The sequence below is a fragment of the Nerophis ophidion genome, linkage group LG22 (assembly GCF_033978795.1).
Source record: "Nerophis ophidion isolate RoL-2023_Sa linkage group LG22, RoL_Noph_v1.0, whole genome shotgun sequence".
Lineage (NCBI taxonomy): Eukaryota > Metazoa > Chordata > Actinopteri > Syngnathiformes > Syngnathidae > Nerophis > Nerophis ophidion.
In genome coordinates, this window is record NC_084632.1 from 24,493,311 (window position 1) to 24,521,214 (window position 27,904).

The following is a 27,904-nucleotide window of genomic DNA, read 5'->3' on the forward strand; positions in this document are numbered from 1 at the left end:
AATGTAGACACATAGAATTATCATACTGGTGTGATTAAATGCATCAAGTGTTCATTCAAAGCTAAGGCAAAATTTCAATATATATATCATGTATCGTGACATGGCCTAAAAATATCGAGATATCAATAAAAGGCCATATCGCCTAGCCCGAGTTAATATCCGGTAAAACACGGATATAAACCCAGTCAGCAGGCCCTCCCTTCTTCCCTTTACCCTGTCCCACACACAACGCAGGAGCTGACAACTGCAGCATGAGAGGTTTACTACCAATGCTTGATGACCTCATCAAACCACCACGAGCGCAGCACAACAACAACGAGAGTGTGTTGTTGCCGGTGTAGCCTGGCTAACAAGCAAACTCGCTCGGGGACTGACTAACGACACCATGTCTATGGTTTGGGATTATATTAAAGTGTGTCTGACGGATAAAAAGCTGGCAATTTGCAATGACTGCAAAAAGTTGGTTATGCGAGGAGGAACCAAGACGTCTTTCTTTAACACGAGCAATTTGATCTCCCACCTCTTAAAGAATCATAAGGAGATACACGATGAATGCAAGCGGAAGATGGATGAAAAGCAAACACCGAAAAAAAGTATTACCACACAGTTATACTCCGTCAAGAAAAAACAAAAATACAACAAAAACTACCCCGGGGCGACAGTTTACGACAACGCACGACGGTGGACTTGTGTGTGAATAGTCTGCCCTGGATGGCGCACACTTTGCAGCTTGCAGTGAACGGAGCTGCAGCATTTCAGAAGCTCTGGCTGACTGGTAGGCCACTTCAAGCAATCACCACTAGCTTGCAGCACATTTGTGTTACTCAAACAAATACGTTAGAGCAGGGCAGATTGAGCCCAGTTTATAATTTCCTGTTATACAGTATGCAAGGCAGTCTTGCACTAAATGAGGACTATGTTATTGTTTACTTTATTACTTTAGTATACTCTGGACTGAAGCTGTGTGACTTAATTGCTTTTGTAGCTGTTGTTTTGAGGCATGTTTTATTTATTTTTTTAAAAAAGGAATAGTGCACTTTCTTAGACTCAGACTTTGTGAAAGTCAAAGAATAGTATTTCCCATAGTTGTAGTGGGTATCAGCATTATCTCAGGGAGAACATATCCCAAATTCCAAGCTGTTGTTTTAAGGCATGTTAAAAATAATAATGCGCTTCGTGACTTCAATAATAAATACGGCACTTTTTTCCATAATTTGAGTTGAAGTTGTTCTCTTATTTTGGAAAACCCTGTTACATTGTTTAATGCATCCAGCAGGGCATCACAAAATAATTAGGCATAATAATGTGTTGATTCCACGGCCATATATATCGGTATCGGTTGATATCGGAATCGGTAATTAAGAGTTGGACAATATCGGAATATCGGATATTGGCAAAAAAGTCATTATCGGACATCTCTAATTCTAACCATTGGAACCATTTCTATAGTTTGAAACTATCCAACGGACCGCATTGAAATGTTTATTATGTTGTACAATGCCCCTGTAGTCCAGTTAACTGCCTTTTTTATACTGTTTTGAAAGACTCGTGTCACATGACTTCAAACTTGACACCTCTTTGAATGGTTCTGAGACAGGATCAATTGCTTCAGTCTTAATTTACCGGAAGAAAGTCTTGCTTTTTGAAGCAGCAAATTTTTCAACACTGAATTTCTTTACACTGAATTTTCAAACACTGAATTATTTTACACTGAATGTTTGCACACACACATTTTGCCAATACATTATTTTCAATGAGGTTGTCAGCATAATTTGATGTAAAAAAATTCAGTTCACAAAATTTAAATGCAAAAAATTAAGTTACATTAATTTTGTGTAAACAAAAAAAAAGCATTTGTAATAAATACACAAATTAACCTCCATATCCTCCCGTCATGATGACTTGCCTTACTCTGAAAAGAGGGGAGTTGCTGGGCCCTTAGTGCCAAAAGGGTGGAACATCGCACACGTGGAGAAAGAGAAAGACACAACGTGAGCGCAAAAAGCCGCCACACACATGCAAAACGAGTCTGTGCACACGTACAGTGAGTTTTTTATGCCCAATAATTTTGGCTTGTTCTGGCGGCATAAAAACGTTGCAGATTTTTGGACCGGGCAAATCCACTGTGTCGAAAATTGTCTAAGAGGTGAGTCTTACAAAACATTTCATTCATACGCTGGCTTAATTTTATTTGTATAATAATGTTTTGTTAGCAAAATTCAAATCTGTGACAGGTGACGAGTCGATGTGAAAATACATGCCCAGCAGCGCGGTCATAAAATTTTAACTACGTTCCGCCCGAACATGTTTGGGCCTTAACTGTACTACTACAGTACCAGTGCACCCAAAAAATGTGTAAAAAAGTCAAAATCATCCATTGATCCATCCATTTTCTCCCGCTTGTCCCTTTGGGGTCGCGGGGGGTGCTGGAGCCTATCTCAGCTGCATTCGGGCGGAAGGCGTTGTACACCCTGGACAAGCCGCCACCTCATCACAGGTTCAACACCGATAGACATAAAAGATTCACACTCGTATTCACACAGTAGGGCCAATTTAGTGTTGCCAATCAACCTATCCCCAGTTGCATGTCTTTGGAGGCGGGAGGTAGCCGATTCATAAAAAAGTACATCATCGTCCAAATACTCCGCCCGATTGTATCTGAGATAGGCACCAGCGCCCCCCGCAACCTCAAAGGGAATAAGCGGTAGAAAATTGATGGATGGATGGATTTCCAAATACTTCTGAATCCACCTGCTAAACAATTATTTGATCAACTTCCTTTTTTCAACTAAAAACATTATAAGGCACAACTATTTATAATGCAACTTAATGTTAATGCAAATCCCGTGTGGTAAGACAAGTTTTAAAAATGTGGTGCCTCATATCCTCCTGAGAACCAGTGTCTTCTGCAGTGGAAATGTTGGTTCTTTTTTGTCAGAATTACACATATGCGTAAAAAACACAAATGTCAACTGCAAAAGACGCTGGCTCTCAGATGTAAAACAGCACTGGAGTGAGTATTATGGTCTGTGGCAATGTGGGAAAGGTGATAAGACGCAGTTAGAAGGTTGAGGTGATTAGAACATATCTAAAATCCCACGCCTGTGAGCCGCTATTAGACGTATTGCAACGACAAGGGAGATGGAGGGGTTTAAGGACAGGCCAAGGACTGCGGAGAAAACAAGAAAACACCTGTGAAGGCATGAGAAAATCTTAATTCCATTTATGTAAACATGTCACTGTTTGAAAACTGACAAGGACTGACAATGACAACTTGATTCAGAGAGAACAATGGCTTACTGTACAGTACAACATTTTTTCCTCTTTGGTTTTGTGTTTCAATACAATGGAGTCCTATTATGGTATGTTTTTCAGACTTTGTCATTCAGATTTGCATCCATGACTTTAAAGAGAGGTAGAAGGTTAATTAGTGAGCTGGAGCTGGGAGCAGTGAGATTAGTGGACTGAGACCAAAGTACCTGATGAAGGCTTGCAGCAGCTGTGAGACCATAGAGGACATTTGGCTCAGATAAGCCACAGCATCCTGTGGGGGTGGAGGACCTCGGACTGGCAAAGAACTCTGTCTGGTGTGAGGGTCAAAGGCCAAAGCTTTGAACACTTCCAAGCTGCAATAATAACAGACAAAATGACCTGCTGTGTCAGAATACATCATTTGACTTGTTTTGTTTTGTTGTTGTAAGTGTATGAGGGGCTTTTGCAGACTTTATGTGAAGAACACAGCAGGACTCCATCGTGTACTGTATGCTATGTATAAAATAAAATACAGGTGAACACAGATTACACGAGTGCATACCTCTGCTAAGGCTTCAACACTGAGACAAATGTATTTCCATTTTGTTGTAGAAATCTGGATTTGGATGCAATTGAAATGCTCTTGTTACACTAAAATGTTACCTAATAAACCCCAACCTAATAAATGAGATTAAACAGATTTAATCACATTCAATTTGTTTTGCTATGCTAAATTTAAATGGCCTGGAACTTGGTTTGAAATTACACATTTAAGACACACAATCATCCGGTAATACAATTTTAAAGGTTTAAAATATTTTATTTTCCATCCAATCCATTTTCTACCGCTTTAAAAAAATGCAAACACAGTAAAAAGTAAAAATTGTTATTTACATATACACTGAAAACTCCAGGCAAACAAATATATCTATATGAAATTTAGTACAGTGCTTACTTTTGATTGTATTCTTTGCACAACAGAACCTGTGCATAAAAAAGTGAAACAGCTTACTATGCTCACCTTATTTGACAAACGTTACACCAGATGTTCTCAAACATGGCCCAGACTTCATCGTGAGTGGCATGAGAGGTAGGGAGTTGTTTGGCTTCTTCATCCTCATTCATTACAACATCACTGCTGACAACTGATTCAGCCTAGACAAAAGAAAATATGAATTATAAGCGCTTGTTTCTCTTTTATCAACAAAGGAGAATCATTTCATGCCTCAAGCAGACCTTATGTTTCAGTTTATTGAGAATATTGTCCATTGCAGTAAGGGCCCTGGGAACAAGGCTTGAACTTTCCCCAAATTCCTTTACAAACTCCTTAGCTTCTTGGAGGATTCTCAGTGTTGAACTACGGTCCCTTGATTGTCCTGAGGAAATACATACAGAATATCTGAAATCAGATCATCCACCATTGTGTGTTCTTAAATGGGCTAAAAACCATTTGTTCTGCAGCCCTCCATGTAGATGAAAAAAAATAGATGATTTACCAGTTACTAGCATTGTGGAAAGCAAGGAAAACAGACGGGATGCACTCTTGTTGACATAATACAGTGGAACCTCGATTTACAAACCCCTCTATATGCAAACTTTTCGAGATACAAACTTTTAAATCAGGCCAAATATGCCTCTGTGTGCAAACAATGTCTCTGTGGACGAACACTTTATTTAGGTGCCTTCAGGCATGAAAGCAAGGCGAAACTTTGTCAAGAGGCGGAGTCTCACACTTAACTTGCTGTGTTGGAGAATTCGCGTATCATATTTGCCTTTTCTTTGTTTTTCTACCTTTTGGACAAGTTTTGTCCATTTTGCTAACTCAATAGGAGTCCCAAAATCTCAACAGACCAGCATGGCAAGTAAGTAACCACTGCAGAGCTTTAAAAAAAAAAAAAGACTATTTGCAAGGAGTATATATTCATGGCACTCACAAGCATAAGTTTTAATTGTGATGAAGCAGGTCTTTTCTTAGAAAAAATCTCAGATACAATTATATCACAGCAGAGGAGAAGACAAAATCTCTTCTCTCTTTCCAGAGTGGCCTCTTGCTCTTCCAAAGCATAAACACACAGATGCGTACGGCTCTCCTCTCTGCCTCCCAGTCTTTCCCCCCTCCCTCTGTTTGCTCCTCTCGTCAGTTCTATGTCGTTGTTAATGGGTGAGTATTTTACTTTTTTAAATGTTATTTATTGTAGCAATATGGTCGTTGAAGTAAAGGATTTTTGTGATTTTGTTTGTGAGAGGGCATCATAGTGACTTATGTGTGAGCGCGTCTTGGCAGAGCAGAGGACACAGCAGCTTGATGTTGTTTTTTTTACTTTTTATTGCTTGTATTCCGACAAGTGATTTCTTCCCGGACGTGAAAACAGGTTATAGTCAACCAAGCGAAGATGGCTGTTGTACAACAAGCAGCACATGCACAATCGGAGTACACAAGGCTGCCTATATCTTCCTATATCTTCCTACTAAGAGCAGATACAAGCAAAAAATCTAAATATGCAATGGAATAGATCGCTATACTATATCGAATAAAATATTTTAGAGTGAGAAATAATTATTTGTCGGTGGTGTTCCCAAACATATCAAACTATTATGTGCTGTAGATGCCATTCTACATGACAAAACAGATAAAAAGTTGGAAAAGCGTGAAGGTCTACAACTTCATTGTGTGTGGCAGTGTCAAAGACATTAGTATCAAGAATCTCCCGGCTTAATCATGCATTGTTTTTGTTAGGGTAATGTTGCATTTCATGATTTAACTTCATGTTTACATCCATGTTTGTTGCCTGCCTTTGCTGTTACACGCACCGTGTACGAGTACGCGTGTTTTTCCTGTCTTTATCAAAATATAACTACAGAGGTCAACATTTCTTCATTCATGCATTCTTTATTTATGATTGCTGCCTTTGGTAAAGGTTTAACTCTTTCAGATCTTGCTCACATTTGATTTATTTTATTTAGACTCACCTAGTTGGTGCTTTACCGAACACTAAACATTAAAAGTATTTCAAACAAACCATTTTAACGGAGTAAACTTTCAAACTTGTGCATTCTTCAGCTCTGCTCCCTTGGACTGGAGTGTGAGCTGTATGCTTTTCTCGTGTCTTTCATAAAAACTTGGCACTCTTCCACCCTTCTTGATTACCTGTCGAGGAACTCTCAAGAAACTTTTATCCTTTTCAGGATTTAAACGGTTCGTATGGTCGAAAAAGACGCAAGCATAGGGCAATTTTCTTCGAGACAGGCTAAATGGCGTCTAGTACCCTTTGATAGCATACACTGGTTTGACCACCACCACCATTCAATGAACCGGACGTGACGTCAGTTTAAATCCAAGCAATTACACAGATTTTTTTTTTTTTTATATACATTACTGTATAGTACTGTATATTCTGTTCCAAGTGTACAAACTGTTGTCAAGGCTGGAACCATCATTCATATTTACATTGTTTCTTAAGGGAAACTCTGCTTCACTATACAAACTTTTCTATTCACGAACAATGTTCAAGAACATTGGAGTGTGAGCTGTATGCTTTTCTCGTGTATTTCATAAAAACTTGGCACTCTTCCACCCTTCTTGATTACCTGTCGAGGAACTCTCAAGAAACTTTTATCCTTTTCAGGATTTAAACGGTTCGTATGGTCGAAAAAGACGCAAGCATAGAGCAATTTTCTTCGAGACAGGCTAAATGGCGTCTAGTACCCTTTGATAGCATACACTGGTTTGACCACCACCACCATTCAATGAGCCGGACGTGACGTCAGTTTAAATCCAAGCAATTACACAGATTTTTTTTTTATATATATACATTACTGTATATTACTGTAGATTCTGTTCCAAGTGTACAAACTGTTGTCAAGGCTGGAACCATCATTCATATTTACATTGTTTCTTAAGGGAAACTCTGCTTCACTATACAAACTTTTCTATTCACGAACAATGTTCAAGAACCAATAAAGTTCGTAAATCTAGGTTGCACAGTATGTCTAAATAACTTTCTAAAACAAATAGAGGCAATGCTTTCAAAGGCGCAAAGCACACAGAGTTTACAAGAAGTTGAAAAATGCAGCTTACAGCAGAGATGTGGCTGCAGAACTGATTTCCAATTCGGCGTCTAGGGTCTTCGATGTCAGATTTGTAACATGGTTGTCTGTTTTTTTAATGTCACATGTCAAAATAAAAGTGTGTCAGTACACAAAAGTGCACTCCACTAATGTCAAAATAAAAGGCATAAACAAAATGCACTACAGAAAATAGAGGGCAGAACACTCCCTGCCTGCCATCTGTGGATATGCCATATAAAAGAAAGCGTCTGTACCACATAAGTTACTTTGCAGTACTAAATAATCTCCTTTCTTTTTTTCTAATTTTAAAAGCAGAGTGATCTCCGACAAATGCCTAATAAATAAACGTCTTGCTTTAACCTCGCTTGGTCATCGTGAGCTCAACTTTGCGAACACTTCCGTTGTACCTGGGCAAGATGATTGTAATCATACTCATTAATTAGTAATTTCTTGCTGCATTGGTGTGATGTTTGGGCATGCTTCTTGTCACTTGTTCCTGACCTGAAGTATCTGCAGTTATTCGCTCCATTGTGTTTGTTGTCTGGCACATATTCCCACACAGATGCACTGTGAGAGAGGCAAGCGAGGCTGAGGCACTTCAAGCCTCGTGACTAAGGGTAATTTAATTAGATATAGTAAAGGGATTGAGGGCCAGAACAAGAAGTGGTGCAGAGGGCGACTCAGCAGTATATACTGACACATATTGGAGTGTCCTGTTTTAGCAGGTGACCTAATTCTATCTGTAGTTCCGGGGAGATCTGGCGCAGTGCAGGGCAGAAAACGTCATTCCCCAGCAGAGAGGCTTATGGCAGCGGATGACTCAGACATTTTCCTCCTGTTCAATCAGAAGGCAGTCAGATGTGTGTGAGCAATCGAACGTGTCATCTCCTCTATTTTGTGAATATTGCAGATGGGACCAACACCACGGTAGTGTTCAGAAAATGAATTCAATACAATTTATATTTGTTTGTACAGTATATTATAACGATAAAATGTTCTTATGAATGAAATGTTGTAGTGCCATCCCATTCAACCATTTTCTACCGCTTGTCCCTTTCAGGGTAGCGGGTGATGCTGAAGCCTATCTCGGCTGCATTCAGGCGGAAGGTGGAGTACACATTGAATATATATTATTCAAATTAGATATGATTTTTTTTATTTGTTGGAAAAGTTAAGGATGTATAACATTTTTGAACGCTAATATGCTCCCAGCCACCACATGAAGAATTCTATATTTCAAATACCAATACATTTAAGAGCCAAATGAGACATCCATACCTCGTTTGAAGAAGTCAATGAGATTTAAAACTGTTTGCAACATTGGCCTTGGGACAATGAAGCCAAACACTGCCCTCCAGTGCTTTTTAAAACAATGGAGGACATCTAGAAAAGTCCAGGGAGGCTTCAGGTAGACAATCTATTGAAAGGAGAGAAACCAATGATTACATATTTGTGTTGAACAATATAATAAGCACAAATGTGTGTTTTGATTCTAATATTTCAAGATACCAAGCATATTTCATTTGGGGTATGGGGAGGAATAAAAATACATCACTATCTCACTTCTTGCCACATATCATCATAAGCAGCTTTCATCTCCTTCTCAAGCACATTGGACAGGACCTCCTGCAGGCAGTCTTCAAACTCAGAAACACATCTGTTTATTTTCTCATCTTCTTCTTCTTCTGCACTCTGCCTTTTGCTTTCTGTAAGTATATGCATCTACATGAGTGGAGGAACAAGACTTGCAGACAATCACAAAGACAGAAGCTATATTTACTGTGTATGCACGTAGTATACTAAACAGGATAGAAATAATTGAACATACACAGAATACATTAAAGTTTTAGGCTAACCGGCTATTAAAACTGTGGTTATGGTTTTAATTCATTTTGAACATGCATACAGTTACATGGTACAGCACTTATTTCCAATTTCAAAAATAAGTAAAAATAAGTTTCATAGCCATTTCTAACACACTTGTTTACTTCCTGTGCTCAAATTGTAACGCAAACACATTGAATCAATAAATGATCAATGACATTTGTTCTCATGAACGAATCATTGTTCATAAGTTGTGATTCACATAATGGAAAGAATAATATTATCTCATTTTTCAGTCAGGTTCAAGATGATTATCACAATTCATATTAGTTACTTGTTTGACTGCTTTGCCTAATCTAGTCCATAATTTAACTTCACATACTAATAAACTAAATGATTTAAGTGTTGTACATGCATTCAAAAAATCTTTTCGTGTGCAGCATTTCTCCTCATAGGTAAGAATAGTTGTTTAACATTTTTGGGAAGCAGGTTATTGTTTTCTTTGAGCATAATTTTAACTGTTAACCGTATGGAATGCCAGTGCTGAGGTTGCGACTTGTCCAGGGTGTACAACGCCTTCCGCCCGAATGCAGCTGAGATAGGCTCCAGCACCCACCGCGACCCCAAAAGGGACAAGCGGTAAAAAATAGATGGATGGAAGTATGAAGTATCGGTAACAGCTAGAGATGCTAACTAACTTAAAACTAATTTGTATACGCTAGCCTCTAAATAGACCCCTTTTTAGACCAGTTGATCTTATGTCTCTCTTTTCTGCTCTGCCCCCCTCTCTTAGGTGACCACAGATCAGCCACAGGACCACTCCCCTTTGCATCAGTTGGTGACGTCTCTGTGCTGCTGACTTGTCTCCATTCAAGATGATCCCCTGCTAGCCTCCGAATGGACTGGACTTTCACATGAAGTCGGGACCGGTGTGGACCACTCCTTATGCATCAGTCGGTGTCGTCTCTACGCCCCGACATGCCTACATGCTAGAGGATCCCCTGCTGTCCCCACTATGGACTGGACTCTAACATTGTTAACCGAATCCACTCGGCATCCATTGCACCGGTCACCCAGGGGGTGTGGGGGGTCCCCACATCTGCGGTTCCTTCCAAGGTTTCTCGTTGTTCCCATCGGGTTGAGTTTTTTCTTGCCCTGATGTACAATCTGAGCCGAGGATGTCGTTGTGGCTTGTGCAGCTCTTTGAGACAAGTGTGATTAAGGGCTATATAAGTACACTTTGATTGATTTATTGATTGCATTGCATACCGTTCTATTTTTTAGATCTTATTATTAATTGGGGCAAACGCTTTTGTTAAGTCCATGAACACTGCAGTAGAACACTTTTTACCATTTACTGCTTTGGTAATTTCGTCTGTTAATTCAATTAATGTCATCTTAGTGTCATCATTTTCTCTGTATTTGTAATAGTTGTCCGCATGCGATCCACTTTTATTTATGAATTTGTCATATCTGTTGTGAAAGAAATTAAAGGACATACAATTAGAAGAACACATGGAGCTTGTCTGCGTGAAACTTTGTCCGTTCATCTAGAAGGATGTTTATGCAGTCAGAGATCATTGATAATGGACAGACAATCACTTTTTAGTTTAATTTATTTAATCATAATGATGTTTAACAGGCTAGGTTAGGGTTAATGCGTTCTCCCAGATCAAACTCATCCTTTATGGATAAACATGTCTTTATGGACCTTGCTTTATGCAACAGGGTAACATTATTGCTGGAACAGAAAAGGGACTTTGTTTTAAGTTTTACCAAAATATGTCAAACTTATTAGCCCGAGTACCTTTGGGTAATATAGAGCAAATGCATGAATTTGTGGCAATGGCTGTAAAGAAAACTGTGGGACAAAAAAATTCCCAAGTACATTTCATTAATAGACAAGATTTGTTATGAAGTTAAAAAAGTATAGACTAAGAAGACAATCTTATCTTATTTCCTTTGCTTTATAAGAAATACTTTCTTACCTTTCTCCCTAAGACTTGAAGAAAGACTTGCTCTGTCATGAGTACAAGGAAGAGGTGGTGTAAAACTCTTTCCTGGCATGGTTGAGGTCATTGGGAGGTCATTTTGAGGAAGCCCCTGGAGTAGAATGCTTTGTTGGTGGTTATGGTCTTGCCTTGCTTTCCCTACCTCTGCCTCCAGGTCAGTCTTACTCAGGGCCTTGACACCACTGAGGACAGCTTTACTACATAGATTTTTATCATTTCTACAACAGAAAGGTAAAGGGATGGAAAAGGGTGTGCATGTTAACAGAAAACTAAGGATATGGATAGTGATAACTTTCAATAAAAGTTTTCAATCTAGTGGAACTCCCATAATTTGCAAGAGGTTTTACAATTCTCACTTCAACCGTATATAACTTTGCATATTTTGGGCTACATTGATTGGTTTTAGCATATTTAATGCACAGAATGTGTCAAAGCAGTATAGCAGCGTTCAATTTGTCTAAATGAAAATCTCTGTGGAAAAGGTTTGGACATTGGACACTTATGATTTTAAAGATAAACTCAGAAAGTGTTTTATTTCTTTAGCTTCTTAATGTTATCTGTAATGCGAACAAATGGAAATGGAGGTTGAATATAATGTAGCAGTAGTGTACTGTAGGGGACATGTTTCTGTCCTGTCAGCTCAGTTTGAGCAGAGTGAACTCTTTCCACGCTAACCCATGAAGCTAAACAGGAAAAGCGGAAGTGGTTTTAAAAAAAAAAAAAAGAATAATTGCATGATTTGAAACTGTGAACTATTTTTTTTTAAATAAAGGTCATTACAATTGCAGGGTTTAATGAAAACCTTGACAATTAAGCCACGTCAGTCCGATTGAATTTCTTGCTAAAATAATCAATCAAAGAAGAGGAGAAATCCTAATAAAGAATGTAATACAGTAAAACAAAGGCCATCCATATGCTAATATGACCAAAACATGCTGAGGCACAGGATTCCAAGCTCTATTCTGTCCCATTGACTCTGTCGGGCCTTTCTTTCATGCCAAACTGGAACAATCTGCCTGAAGCCACTCACAGTCACATGTGTGGGTACTATCTGCAGAGCACACAGGCTGCAGAAGCAGCAGTAGCACTTGGGGGAGGGGGAACTCACGTGCACAGGATGAGAGCACTGCCTGGGTACAGACTCTGGTACTGGAGGCAGCACTGCAGCACTTTGTCATCATTATTCTCAGCCATCAGACTGTCTGAAGACAGTGACGCAGACAAATTGACAGCAGACAAGAAGCGAGATATTTGATCAAATCGCAGGCATGTGATAAGGCATTTTGAAAATTTGCAGCATGGCACAAGTGTTCTAAATTCAATACTCTGATGACGGTTCGAGTAAGAGAACAAAATAAAGCTACAGATTTTACTTGAGAAGTAACTATGCTCCCATATACATTTCTGATCCAGATCTTAAAACCATTTGAAAAAATGCAAAATAATGTGTACTGTTGGATATTAACAAGGCTCGAAATAGAGCTTTAAAAAGAAGACATAGGAGTAAGATACAGAAAATGACCATAAGTGAAGCTATTTATATATACTGTATATATAGTGATTTTTTTCTAGTGACTCAAAGCACTTTTCATTGACAAACTTATTACTGTATCTACATTTTGAGCTATATTTACATCAGTGTGTCTGGTACTGAAAGCAATGTGATTGGAGTGTCTTGCCCAACGGCAGAACAACAGTGACTAGGATGACGAAAGAGGGATTATATGGTGAACATTTATGAATTTTTTTTGCTGGTATCAGAACCTCATCAGCTGATCAAAACTTTAAGACTAATAAACAGAAACACAAAGTGAAAAAAGGGACTCGTTGTTCCACTATTCTTGATGATCACTTAAAAATGTGTTCTAGTCATGATGCAGGCAAGTGTTTCAGGAAAGCAGTGGGGGAACATTCCTCTAACAGCTAAATATGTCTTTAACAAAGGGCATCCACTGTCTAGAAATAACGACTATTTTTGTAAACTTCCCTTGACATTCATGTTCTCAATTGGAGTTGTATCAGAGGCACATGCAGGATGGTGCAAAAGAGAGATGCTATTCCCCTGGAAGAAGTCCTTCTTTAGGTAAACCGTACCATTGTTCTGTTTAAAAACCCAATCATACCACAAAGTCCAAAATTCAAAATGACGGTTTTACTGTATCCAACTTCGGCCGCAATGGGGGATATTTGAGAGGCTTTGCTTATGGAGCTTAATAATTGTACCATGTAAAGACAAATATTTTCTTGCTTTTTCCAACAGGAAGTAATGACAGTCAGTACGTTTCTATGCACTAAATGAGTTTAACTTCTCCAATTTTCACACCTACAGTACATGAGAAGTCCCAAGTTCCCATATTTTACCTCTAATGCTACCGTTGGCCATACGGTGTGTGCCTCTCGTACACTAGGGGGTGATTGAGGTCATTTTACCTTGTTAAGCTGTATGGTAATGTGAGTAAAGGAAGACAATGCTACAAAGTAGATCTAATAGCTATCAAGCTTTGAAATCTAACGGATAACTACAATTTCCCACCGATATTTGGTGTTGTTAGTAATTATTTGATGTGTTTAAATGACATCTGCATTGGTTTTTGTGGTTACTGTAAACCACAGAGTGAATTATTTTTAATTGCTGGTTTGATGACATTGTCTAAACTATTGTATGAAGACGGTCAATCCTTACATTACTGAATAAAGTATGAATAACGATGTTGCTTACATGGATGTTTTGAATGAATGAGATCGAAGCAGGGGTACCACGTGCTTCATGTGATCTTATTATTGTTGTCCACTGACTAACAAAACACACTTTATTCTTACTCTGTATTAGTATCATTGCATATACAAAGACGTTTTGGTGTTAAAATATGGCTGTTTATGGGTTTCTGTCCACCTTATGAAGTATCTCCACCGCCCGGGATGTGCTGGTATCATGTCACATACAAAAAAGGTATTCTTTGAGAACATCCATCCATCTATCCATTTTCTACCGCTTATTCCCTTTCGGGGTCGCGGGGGGCGCTGGCGCCTATCTCAGCTACAATCGGGCGGAAGGCGGGGTACACCCTGGACAAGTCGCCACCTCATCGCAGGGCCAACACAGATAGACAGACAACACTCACACTCACATTCACACACTAGGGCCAATTTAGTGTTGCCAATCAACCTATCCCCAGGTGCATGTCTTTGGAGGTGGGAGGAAGCCGGAGTACCCGGAGGGAACCCACGCATTCACGGGGAGGACATGCAAACTCCACACAGAGAGACCCCGAGCCTGGATTTGAACCCAGGACTGCAGGACCTTCGTATTGTGAGGCAGACGCACTAACCCCTCTGCCACCGTGAAGCCCGTGAAGCTCTTTGAGAACATCCTGGTACTAATTATTAGGACTTGGGAGGTTATATTTGATTAGCACTTCCACAACAGTTATGGAGTTTTTGTTTGCAAGCAAAATAAATGTGAAGTACTGTACTAAAACACAAATGTATTAGGTATATTCATTACCTCCAAAGCCATGATATTTCATCCTTTTCACATAATCCAAGTAACTGAGGAGAATGTTGGTGCCCAGCAAAAGGATTAAATCTTCTTGAGCAGGTTGTCCCTTTTGGGATCGCGGGGGGTCGCTGGAGCCTATCTCAGCTGCATTCAGGCGGGAGGCGGGGTACACCCTGGACAAGTCGCCACTTCTTTATTTTATTACATACTTTAAAAATATTGACTTATTGGCAACACTAAAATTGGCCCTAGTGTGTGAATGTGAGTGTGAATGTTGTCTGTCTATCTGTGTTGGCCCTGTGATGAGGTGGCGACTTATCCAGGGCGTATCACGGGCGTGTGCAGCTGAGATAGGTTCCAGCACCCCCGCGACCCCGAAGGGGACAAGCGGTAGATAATGGATGGATGGACTTATTGTAGCTTCCATATCTTTAATTGTGCGCTTGTTGGTATAAATAGTCCCACAGTTTTGTTCTTCTTTGCCTATAAATAATGGAAATTAGCAGACTGATACTTCACTACATGCCAAAGAGAACTGCTTTCCACTCACATAACCCAGTTGTGGCTATCCTATTTTTAAAAAGACAAACAGAACAAGTTGTTTTTGCAAACATGTATTTTAAAGTGTGTGGTCTTTAAAGTGTTTGAGTTTAAACGCAATTCTAAATAGTGTCAGCCAAAAATGTCAATGTATTTCATTATTTTTCCCAGTTGCTCCCATTTCTTCTTCTTTCATGCATTTCTTGCTAACTGACATAATTCATGTAATAGTAATGGATTATGAACAATCAGCATAGCACTACCGCCACCAATTGGCCATAAATTGTAGTACAACCAAGTACCATAAATAATAGTAGGCATGTTAACAGGTCCAACAATGTTTCTTGAAGAAAAAACTATATAATTAGGTATATTCATTTTCATACATCTCCAACAGTGAAATTAGAGCCCCACCCTATAAAGGATATAAATAACTGCACACTCACTGTTACTTTCAGCAGCCTGCTGCATTGACTGGCCCCAAAGGTATTTCTCTTTGCTTTTCAGAGAGTTGTAAATGTAGGAAATGGCGGGACAGGCCAAATGAGCGACCGATCCTGTAAGACCTTTCCCCTTTTTTAGAGAATCCAGCTCCTGAAGAACCACCCAGGGAATCAGCACAATTGGTAAACCCAAAGCTACAAACACATAGAATATGAAAAAAATGTAAGTTAACATCCAAAACTCAAAGTGTACTGTAGCCCTAAGGACTTGGAGGTTATATTTTGATTAGCACTTCCGCAACCGTTAGGGAGTATTTGTTTGCAAGCAAAATAAATGTGAAGTACTGTACTAAAACACAAGTGTATTAGGTATATTGATTACCTCCAAAGCCATGATATTTCATCTTTTTCACATAATCCAAGTGACTGAGGAGAATGTTGGTGTCCAGCACAAGGATTACATCTTCTTGAGCAGGTTGTTTGCCTGTAGAAGTACATATTTTTGAGATGACAATAAATTGCCCCCAACTATGAAAACAAAAGTGCAAAGGGCTGGAGCTAAAACATCAGTGTATTGCTTGAATTTACATGATGTCATGACCGGCTCATTAAATATGTGTGGTGGTCAAGTCAGTGTCTGTTCTCATTGGTTACTTCGCGCCATTTAGGCTTCCTCAAAGAAAAATGCAGCTATGCTTGCATTGTTTTCCGCTGTACGAACCTTTCTTATCGAAAAAAGGGTACACACTTCTTCAGAGTTCCTCAAAATGTAATCAAGAAGGGTGGAGAGTGCAAGATTTTACGAATGATGACGAGAAAAGTGGCACGCGATACAGTACAACTTAGGGAGCAGAGTCGAAAAATGCACAAGCTTGCAGTGACCACTTTGTTAAAGGTTTGTTTGAAATATTTTTGATGTACCTTATTTGTTTACTATTTCCCATTGAAGTTTCATCTTGATATTGTTTGTATACTATTTTTTCACAAACAGGAACCAGAAAGTCATGGTCAATGATACTTTGTCAGGAAAGGTACTTCTACCGTTCTACGTCTCCATCCTTATTTATTTTGTACACACATTTCTAAGAGTACATATGACAACAGGACAAAAATCTAATACAGTAATGATTCAGTAATTGTTTAGTTTGTTAAATGGATTTGCAGTCCTGGGTGTCAGCTGTTGAGTGCTCGTTGTCGCACTACATATACGCGTCCTCGCAAGACGCAAAGTTGAATCATGAAATGCAACCTTACCCAAGCAATACACGAGAGCACACGATAGTTTGACATGTTTGGGAACTCCACAGATGGATAATTCTTGGTATCACTCAATCGACAAATCTTTTTTGATAAAGTATAGGGATCTATTCTATTGCATAGTTTGACTTAGGAACCCTAATCCCTATGTGTAAAGTAATAGAGTTACAATATCATCTCCAGTACGGTAGTTGGAATGGTTTATGAGTAAGAACAACAGGTAAATCTTTCATCACTCATACAACCCAAATCTAGTTGTGGCAGGCTGTCAAAAATAAATGAATGTATGAAATACACTGATAATGTTTATACAGTATTATAAATACTTGTCAACAAAACAAACTGAGCTCATATAATGAGGTAAATTCAAATGAAACCAAACTTTGAAAGTTCAACCATTTTGACAAACAAGTATTACATTAATTAAATATTATGTTAATTTATTATTGTGGTTATAGTTTGCAGAGCTATTTCCGACATTTTGGTTAATTAAATTAAATACATTAGAGTTTAAAAAATGTTAGAAACACCTCAGTGTTTAGGAATCTGGAAACCAACCATATTGGCACTAAAATACTTGCAATATTTTTAACTGAAACCTCTATCATAGCCCATTCAATTTCTTGGATTTACATGACGTCCCATACGGCTCACGTCCGACTCATTAAATATGTGTGGTGGTCAAGCCAGTGTCTGTTCTCAATGGCGCCATTTCGCCTTTCTCAAAGAAAAATGCCATATGTTTGCATTGTGTTTGGTTGTAAGAACCATTTAAATCGCAAAAAAGATAAACCTTTCTTCATAGTTCCTTGAGAGGTAATCAAGAAGGACGGAAAATGAGTGCAAGATTTTGCCGAAGACGACGAGATAACTGGCATGCACTCCCGCCCAAGGGAGCGGAGTCAAAGAACGCACAAGTTTGCAGTGATCACTTCGTTAAAGGTTTGTTTGATACATTTTTTTAACGTTTAGTATTACCTATTAAAGTATCACCTTGATATTTTTTGTTTTTTTATCTTATTCCAGAGTTCTTAAAATGCATTTTTGCTTCAAGTTTCTCAGAGCACCAATTCAGTGAGACTAAATAAAAGAAAGCAAATGTTAACAAGACCTAAAAGAGTTAAAACTTTTACCAAAGGCAGCAATCATAATGAAGCTTTCAGCACATACACAAAGTAGATATACAGTATTTTGATGAAGATGCGGAAAACAAACGTACTCATGACGTCAACAAACATGACTGTAGATGCGAAGTAAATTCAGGAAATGCCACTTTACCCAAACAAAAACAATGCATGATTTATCTATAAAATCATGATACCAATTTCCTTGACCCAGCCACACACAAAGAAGTTGTAGGCCTCAATGTATTTCCAAGTTTTCATTAGTTTTTTTGTGTAGAATGGCGTCTGGAGCACAAGCTAGTTTGATATGTCTGGGATCCCATTGACGGATAATGCTTGGTATTACTCGACACATTTTTTTTAATGATTAAGTACAGGGATCAATTCCACTGCATAGTTAGATTTTTTTTGCTCGTATCTTCTTTTTGCAGTAAGATCTACACCTCTTGCATGCTCAAGAGATTTTGCCATCTTGGCTTGGTTGACCACCACTGTTTTTCATTTCCAGGAAAGGTCATGTGACAATTGCAAATGCAAAGTTGTAAATGCTATTTTGTGTTGTATTATGACATTTAATTGAAATATCTTGAGGGGCTGCACAAAAAAACATACAACTCACATAATGTATAGGTTGCGCTCTCCTCTGGGGGGTCAATGTCCATACAGGTGAGCTCTCCGTAGCTCTGCATTATATCCACCTCCAATCTCCTCTCAGAACGGGCAAGGTGAAGTTCCGCCGCCACTTGCATCTGGAGTCCAAACTATTTCAACATGCAAATACAATGAACCCGCTCTAGTTTTTTTTTTTTTTTTTAATTCATGTTGTATCTCACCTGGTCACTCTGCTGCTCAGGGATGGCATTGCTACTGCTTGGGGCGACAATTGAAAAAGATGGACTTGTGTCTTTCCTTTCAAATGCAAAGCCTGGAGGAACATCCCCGCAGTGAGGTTTCAGGTTGCTTGCTGAGGTTTCTGAGAAAGAGAGCTCGGTCTGACATGTGTCAGTTGTGCTTGTAGATGTAGCGTCTGACCTCTCACCTGTCTTGGTATCTACGGGCACTTGTTGAACCTTTTTTGGTATCTTAAAAGTGGAATGTAAATTTGTTACTGTTGGCCGATCATGAGATGGCTTAGCAATTTTGAAGGGCACTTTAGTGTTGGCTGAAATAGAAGACGGTTGACTGGTCAAGTCAAGCGATGTTTTTACATTTTTATCAACGCTCTCATTTTCCTTAAGAAGCAATTCCTCTTTGATCAGTTTTGCTTTCTTGTTTCTTTTAAAGTCCAGGCTTGGTTTTTTGGCCTCCTTTGTATTGCTGTCATTTCTAGTGTTGGACATGTTCATATCTTGACATTTACTCTTCAGCAATTCCAGGCATTGTCTCTTTTTCTCCTGCGAAACTAAAGTGGGACTGCTATGCTTTTTTTTCAATCCAGGCAGACTCGAGTGGCAAGATTTTTCATCTGAACTGCGCTTCGAGTTCCTTTTTTCTTTTCTCTGATCATCTTTGTCTAAATCACTAATTCTCTGGAATCTTGAGGGTCTACTTTCTTTTATTTCACTCCTGATGGCAGCATTATCTTTCTTTGAAATATTAAGCTCTTTTTTACAGGAACAATTGCTGTGCATTGTTGCAGAGGAACTTTTTGTCTTTGATTTGGCCACACATGTCTTAGAGATGTGTCTCTTATCTGTTTTAATTCTTGCAGACAGCGCGTGGACTGCCGTTTTGATTTGCGGGGTTTCGGTAACAGCATGTTCTTTTTCTTCTGTAGAACGGCTTTAAGTGGAAGGAGAAAACAGTCAATATTGTTTTTATACAAATACTGGAACACATTTGCGTTTAAAAGTAGAATACATTATAACAAACCTGGAGTGCCTGTTTCTCTTGTGTTTCCTTTTGGATCCGTCACTCCTACAGTGTTCTTTGGATGTCTAAAATAAAATGAAAAAATTAAAAAAATACTTTCAGAGAGTCTGTATATAGCTTTTTATTCAAGCACTATAAATTAGTGATAAACAAAAAATTTGGCAACAGAAAATAATGACAATGGATTTCACTTAATGAAATAGCACTGCCCAAACAGGATGTTGTGATAACGTAGGCAAAACTCATGCGATTGTCTGGAGCGGAGGCAATATATGTGATAAACAGCGATTTACAAAATGCGCAATGTGCAAATATTAATAACAGTGACGCGCTTTCAAGGAGACAAAGTGCAGCTGGAGTGTCATCGCAAAGCAAGTGTGACGTCAGTAAATGTTTTGTGACAGTAGAGTCTCGCTGCAGCTCTCGCTGTTTGTCACGGACATCGAGCGACATAAGTAAAGAGTCTCTAAACACAAGTTCAGTCTCTAATAACAGTAAAAAAAAAGATGCTGGATTTGTTGCTCATCATTGTTGATAAATAAGAAGTCAATAAAATGATTGGAGAAGGTTTTAGAAATTTGAAAAATTCTCAACAAAGTGCAGCCATTGTTGCATTGCACAATAAGCAGCAACAATCAAAAAATAAAGCAAAACAATACAATATAAAAGGATAGATATTCATTAATAATTAATAGTAATTACTAATAACACAAATTTGTTTTTAAATGTATGTAAAATATATTTACTGGTAGCCTTTATTAAAGAGAATATACAGTATGCATCATCACAGATTACGCAAATTATATGGTGATGTCAAATTGATGTGCAAAACCCATTCTAACCCAAACCTTTTACATGAATAGCTTCGAGGAGACATTATCAAACCTTATTTGATGGCGCCGGTATCAAATTTAAAGAATCATGAATGTTAATCTTACAAGATGAGCCATTTTTAGATTTTCAGCAGTGGATAAACATGTCTAACTTTTAAACACAAGTAAGTTGAACCTAATTTATTATATAATTTCACGAAATAAGATCCAGTTTTCTGTTTGTGTATTTATACAATATGTGTAGGTTTTTCACTTCAATGCGTATGTAGGTGCTAGTATAAAACAATTTGTGGTTACAGATGTTTACCTTATAGGCACTCAATGTCTTTCTATTCATAACAATAGTACTGAAATACGGTCAAGATATAAGCAAGGACTAAAATCCTAACAGCCCTGCGATTAGATGGCGACTTGTCCAGGGTGTACCCCGCCTCCCACCCGATTGTAGCTGAGATAGACACCAGCGCCACCCGCGACCCCAAAGGGAATAAGCGGTAGAAAATGGATGGATGGATGGATACAATCCTAAAAATTATATGAATAAACAGCAGACTAATAACATGTTTTACCTCCTCCTCTGTGGATGACTTCTTGTGCTTTCTTTTTCTTTCAGACATTTTTCCTGCAGGTTATTTCCAGATCCGAGAGTACCAGGTCAGTCCAAAGAATCCTGAAACTGAACAGTGTTGTAACACAAGGTTTCTGCAGGTATCAGCAAATCAAATTGAATGTTTTATTGCCTTTTTAATGCAACTTAAAACAAATGTCATGCCTATGCCCGACTACATGTCATTATTATATTTAGTCAAAAGCATCAATCAATCAAAGTTTATTTATATAGCTCTAAATCATGAGTGTCTGAAAGGGCTGCACAAGCTACAATGACATCCTCGGCTCAAATCCCACATCAGGGCAAGAAAAAACAACCCAACGGGCTACAAAGAGAAACCTTTGAGATGTGGGGACCCCTACAAAGCATGCCATTGTCTGCATGGACAAAATTCTAAGCATTTGAAAATAATAATATTAAATAAGTTACATTATTGTGGCCAAAATTGAGCACTAATGTAATATGTCATATGTAGTATATTAATAACAATGCAAGTAACTCTTTCAAACGCAATAACCATTTTCATTGTTGCAGTATTGTGTTCACTGTAATTGGAAAGTGAATAACTTAGTTATTCTAAATAGGTAAACAAACATAACATTAACAACAAATGTCTTGAAGTGCAGTTGTTCCCCTTTGAATGCCTCTGAACATCATTTACCATGCATTGATTAACGTGGACCCCGACTTAAAAAAAGTTGAAAAACCTATTCGGGTGTTACCATTTAGTGGTCGAGCATGGTGACACTGGGGTTAGTGCAGTGGTTCTTAACCTGGGTTCGATCAAACCTTAGAGGTTCGGTGAGTCGGCCTCAGGGGTTCGGCGAAGCCTCAGCCATCGTGTTTTTAAAAACTTCTCCCTATCGACGTATTATGGATACCCCCAAACAATGCTCCCTCTAATTTTCCATACGTATGAGAAAAGGTAAAAACTCCTTGAGCATTCAGTGGAGCACATGTGAGCGACGTCAGACGTGCACAAGCATTGTGGCCACATCAGCAGCACATCTGTCCCAAACCTGACTAAATAACAATTGAAATATTTTATTATTATAATCAAATGACAGGGGTCATTTCCATGAGGTGGGGTTCCTGCTTTGGAAATAATTTGTACCCCTTTCAGATATCGCATTTAGTTGCCACTAAAACATTCACATGTTGCACAATGATATGTAAACATGGGATCATGTGTACATTCCTGTAACTTTCTGTTTTTAATATATATCTTTAGTAGTATTTATTTAATATAATAACATAATTTCATGATTAATATTTATAAATTAAGATTAAATTGAGAAAAAAACTTTTTATTTTTCACTAAAGAAGGATTCGGTGAATGTGCATATGAAACTGGTGGGGTTCGGTACCTCCAACAAGGTTAAGAACCACTGGGTTAGTGCATGTGCCTCACAATACGAAGGTCCTGGGTTGTCCTGGGTTCAATCCCGGGCTCGGGATCTTTCTGTGTGGAGTTTGCATGTTCTCCCTGTGACTGCTTGGGTTCCCTCTGGGCAGGGGCGCCGCTAGGGATTTTGGGCCCCATGAAAAGAATCTTTACAGGGCCCCCAACACATAATTTCATATAATTTCATCATCATTGGGGGCCTCTCTGGGCCCCACTCCATCATGTGCCCCTAGAATCCGTCTCCTTTACACCCCCCTTTTCGGCGCCCCTGCCTCCGGTACTACGGCTTACTCCCACAACGGCAACACTAAAATTGGCCCTAGTGTGTGAGTGTGAATGTTGTCTGTCTATCTGTGTTGGCCCTGCGATGAGGTAGCGAATTGTCCAGGGCGTACCCCGCCTTCCACCCGAATGCAGCTGAGATAGGCTCCAGCGACCCCGAACGGGACAAGTGGTAGGAAATGGATGGATGGATGGATGGATGTAATGTACTGTAATCAATCAAAGATTGATTGATTGATTGAAACTTGTATTAGTAAATTGCACAGTTCAGTACATATTGCGTACAATTGACCACTAAATAGTAACACCCAAATAAGTTTTTCAAATTGTTTAAGGCCTTAAATTTTGTGAAATTAATTTAAAGGCTATTAATGTTTTTAAATGACCATTGGGTACCCATCCATCCATTTCTACCGCTTGTCCCGTTCGGGGTACCCAGTAAAACATGACACGTGTTAACAATAATAGCCATTTGCTATACAGTGGCTGTTTTTAATGTAGGATAATTAGCTTAACTGTAGAATTGAAGATTACGTTTTTTACGACGCAAATTGAGTTCTAAAAGGAGTGTACATGTAACTACGAATACAAACATAAATTGGATTTCGAACTGTATTTTATTTACAAATGCCTGAATACAGTAAAGTAAGCCTCACCGTGAGTTAAACTTAAGACAACGCCACGGCAAACCCAGCAAGGTAATGCTATACATGAATGTAGAACAATATTGTATTTTAGCCCCGATGAATAGACAATAATATGTAGTTTGGTAAAGAATACATTTCGATGAATGAGTTTGGTCGATATTGTTTTGACTTACCAGATCAGCTGCTCATCTTCTTCTACGGTGGCCGGTTTGAAGTGGTTTCGTCTTCTTTGAGCGTCACATTACTGCATCCTAGAGGTCATAGGGGAGAAGCGCAGGTAAAACGGCATCAAATCCCAATGAGTTATCGCTGATTAACCTGCTTTCAATGTCCTTGTTATCGAAATTAAAGGCCTACTGAAACCCACTACTACCGACCACGCAGTCTGATAGTTTATATATCAATGCAGAAATATTAACATAGCAACACATGCCAATACGGCCGGTTTAGTTTACTAAATTGCGATTTTAAATTTCCCGCTAGCTATCCTGTTGAAAACGTCGCGGAATGATGACACGTATGATGACGCGTGCGTGTGACGTCTCGGGTTGTAGCGGACCTTTTTTTTCCAGCCCGATCCAAGCTATAAGTAGTCTGCTTTAATCCCATAATTACACAGTATTCTGGACTGTGTTGCTGAATCTTTTGCAATTTTTCAATTAATAATGGAGAATTCAAAGTAGAAAGATGGAGGTGGGAACCGGCGTATTGCAGCTGCCTTTAGCCACACAAACACAGCCGGTAATTCCTTGTTTAAAATTCCCGAAGGTGAAGCTTTACTATGGATCAGAGCGGTCAAGCAAACATGGATCCCGGCCTCATGTCAACCGGCAGGTTTCGGTGAGAAAATTGTGGTAGTAAGTCGGCTCTTACCGTAGACATCAGCGGACCTTGCGTCCTGCTGCAGCTGCATGGCTTCCTTCAGAGACACTGGCGGTCACCACACCTGTGGCCAACCCCCCCCGACGTTCAGGTACTCTATAATCTCACTAAAACACTAGTAACACAATAGGCAGATAAGGGATTTTCCAGAATTATCCTAGTAAATGTGTCTAATAACATTGAATCGCTCTCGCTGCCCTCGCCTTTTTCATTTTTTTTACTTTTTTTTTTTCTTTCTAGTCCTTCACTCTAATTATCCTCATCCACGAATCTGTCATCCTCGCTCATATTAATGGGGAAATGTTCGCTTTCTCGGTCTGAATCGCTCTAGCTGCTGGTGGCTATGATTGTAAACAATGTGAGGATGTGAGGAGCCCTACAACCTATGACATCACTCACACATCGTCTGCTACTTCCGGTACAGGCAAGGCTTTTTTATTAGCGACCAAAAATTGCAAACTTTATCGTCGATGTTCTCTACTAAATCCTTTCAGAAAAAATATGGCAATATCGCGAAATGATCAAGTACGACACATAGATTGGACCTGCCATCCCCGTTTAAATAGGAAAATCTCATTTCAATATGCCTTTAAATGTACCAGTGGTGTGCCGTTAGGGCCAGTAAGGCCTTCTCTGCTGGCCTAACATAACCATAAATCATCATTAAAGATACAATTATTTTTTTATATACTTTCCATAAATATATACAATTATTCATATTCTCTTCATGTCATATTATGCTCCTTCCAGTGCTGCAGTTTTTAGTTTTAGTTTGTATCCAATCAGAATTCAGCTAGCTTATGTTGTCATGCTGTACCAAATCTGCCAGACGCCTTCACAATCAATAATGCGGGCGCCCGTGCACATACAGTTGATAGACAGTTGTGATAGCCAATCAGATCACGAGTTGATGTCAGTAATCAATCAATCAAAGTTTATTCATACAGCCCCAAATCATGATTGTCTCAAAGGGCTGCACAAGCCACTAAGACATCCTCGGCTCAGATCCCACATCAGGGCAAGGAGAAACTCAACCCAATGGGATACAATGAGAAACCTTGGAGGGGACCGCAGATGTGGGTACCCCCGTATTTTTGCATTAACCGTCTCTGATTGTTACTTTTGGTTAGCTGTTTCTACCTGGTTGGTTACATTTTCGTAACATTGTAATCTTTGCAGAATCTTATTTTTTGGTTGTTTTACTGTACAACCTTAAAAAATATAATCTCCATTGTAGGAAATGATTACTTGAACTGCATCTACATCAGTGTTTCTCAAATAGTGGGTCGGGTTCACGGTCTGGTGTCAGCGAGCAGCGGGGGAGATTTTGTATTATTTTTGTCTAGGATTCTAATATTCACGTTAGAATGTTAAAAAAACTTGCAAATAGTTGGCAGAGACGGTCAAATTAATCAACAGGCTCCCTGTTTTACCCAGGAGAAGAAAAAAAGTACACAGGAACACATTTGTACACAGCTAACGGATTCAAAGAAATGGGGAAGTTTTTGACAGAAATAAAAAGCACAAATGAGTTGTCATCAGTGGCATGTTTGAAAAATGTTACTCACACAGTGCTGATACAGATAAATATCATCAAGTTCTCAAAAAATAATTGTAGAAGCACTGACCGGCAAAATGGTGTCTGGAAGGGTTTGATTACCCACTAAATTTAAGGGTGTCAAACTCATTTTATATCGGGGGCGCCACATGGAGAAAAAGCTACTCCCCAGTGGGCCGGACTGGTAAAATCACAGCATGATAACTTCAAAATAAATACAACTTCTGATAATTTTTCTGTTTGAAAATAGAGCAACCACATTCTGGAAAATGTACAAATCATAATGTTGTTGGTTTTTTTTACACTTACATGTAGTGCGGTTGATAGTATTCTGTCTTTATTTGTTGTTATTTATACTTTCTTAATAAATTATGGGATAATGTTCATTAGTCAACTCATTGGCATTCATTTTCAATCTATCAAGATAAAATAATATCAAAATCAAATTACAACATGTTATCAATCAATCAATTGATCAATCAAAAGGGCAAGGAAAAACTCACAACCCAGTGGGACATCAATGTGGATGACTATGAAAAACCTTGGAGACGACCGTCCGCAGATGTGAGTGACTGCCCCCTAACCCCCTCTATGGGAGACCGGATGCAATGGACGTTGAGTGGGTCTAACATAATATTGTGAAAGTCCAGTCCATAGTGGATCTAACATAATAGTGAGAGTCCAGTCCATGGTTGGGCCATGGACTCGACTGGTTATTCATGTAGTTTTCTCATTTTTTTCGACTAGTGTACTAACATCATGTGTTTATTTTTTTTATTTTTTTTTACATATGTAGCATCATCTACAAAGATACAAAGAATTGCTATTGCAACATCTAGTGGACACATTTAAGAACAGCAGTTTCTTTCATTCAAAAATGTCTGCTCATTTTTATACTTTGCAAGCTCAACCCGTGGGCCGCATAAAACCAGTCCGTACGTTTGTCATCCCTGCACTAAATAAAGCGACACAGTTGCTCAATTGGCAACACTGACATTCTCGCTACGTTTTCTTATTCTCTGGCAGACCAGGTGTGTTGTATTGTGTTTATGACACTTTAAATCTATTTACCTGAGACTGATTATCTCACTTTGGGCAATTTGAAGCCCTCAAGTTGGACTGTACCTATATTATTATATAGGCACATTTCTAACATTATACATGTTAGAAATAAAATGAAACTGAACTGAAAAACATTGATTGAACTGAACATGGATTTATCTTTGATAAATGCGTTTTATTGAATGACCACAAAAGGCCTTGCACTTCCTTTAAATGCCACACAGTGACGCTGTAGCTCCATTGAAGACTATTCTGCAGAAGGCCCAAACCACAGTATCATAACTTAGCAGACCGCATTTAGGCTGCTGAAACAAAACCTGAAAAGCAGCTTTCATTGAAGACTTTGAAAGTGACAGATATTTTATGAGTAACATATGGGTCGTGTTGTTCCAGCTGTCGAGGATAAACTCGGACCACTTCAATAGTCCTGAACAGGAATGCTAATAATTTAACCTTTGACATAAACAATTATATGCAGTAAAGTCAAATACATGGCCCACATTGGATTAGATAAGGGGCTTGTTCAAAATAGTAAATACTAACTGTTTGGTGGTTCATACAGAGTGACAATGTTGTAGGGTTTCGTTGTTCCTAACAGTTTTTTGTGGTATGCACTGACCAGGGTTGCCAACCGTCCTTTTGGAAAACGGAAACGTCCCAATTGTTTTTTGTCTCAGATCACAGTGATAAAATCCAAAATAGTTTATAAATGTCAATGTTATTAATGAATGACG

General features: G+C 38.8%; 1 protein-coding gene and 1 long non-coding RNA gene across 6 annotated transcripts in view; one reads left to right on the top strand and one right to left on the bottom strand.

Moving 5' to 3' along the window:
• The window catches only part of swt1 (SWT1 RNA endoribonuclease homolog), an 83,743-nt gene extending 59,798 nt beyond the window's left edge, over positions 1–23,945 (bottom strand). For 2 of the 5 annotated variants that reach the window (XR_009803699.1, XM_061883574.1), the window contains exons 1-14: positions 23,842–23,945; positions 21,294–21,394; positions 19,892–19,956; positions 18,853–19,801; positions 18,639–18,780; positions 16,021–16,122; positions 15,642–15,833; positions 12,265–12,358; positions 11,133–11,374; positions 8,884–9,026; positions 8,599–8,737; positions 4,489–4,628; positions 4,274–4,407; positions 3,480–3,626 (exon numbers count right to left, since the gene is read on the bottom strand). Coding sequence is in view for 4 of the 5 variants with exons in the window: in XM_061883574.1 (XP_061739558.1) it covers positions 3,480–3,626; positions 4,274–4,407; positions 4,489–4,628; positions 8,599–8,737; positions 8,884–9,026; positions 11,133–11,374; positions 12,265–12,358; positions 15,642–15,833; positions 16,021–16,122; positions 18,639–18,780; positions 18,853–19,801; positions 19,892–19,956; positions 21,294–21,341 (2,537 nt within the window). In the remaining variant the exon portion in view is untranslated. Of the gene's footprint in view, positions 1–3,479; positions 3,627–4,273; positions 4,408–4,488; positions 4,629–8,598; positions 8,738–8,883; positions 9,027–11,132; positions 11,375–12,264; positions 12,359–15,641; positions 15,834–16,020; positions 16,123–18,638; positions 18,781–18,852; positions 19,802–19,891; positions 19,957–21,293; positions 21,401–23,841 lie in introns of all 5 variants that reach the window. The other 3 variants (XM_061883576.1, XM_061883575.1, XM_061883577.1) reach the window with 3 other exon arrangements.
• Positions 1,960–10,658, top strand: LOC133540722 (uncharacterized). Its single transcript, XR_009803701.1, has 3 exons — positions 1,960–2,146; positions 8,381–8,427; positions 9,938–10,658. It is a non-coding gene; the product is annotated as an uncharacterized LOC133540722 (long non-coding RNA).
• Positions 23,946–27,904: the final 3,959 nt, after the last annotated feature.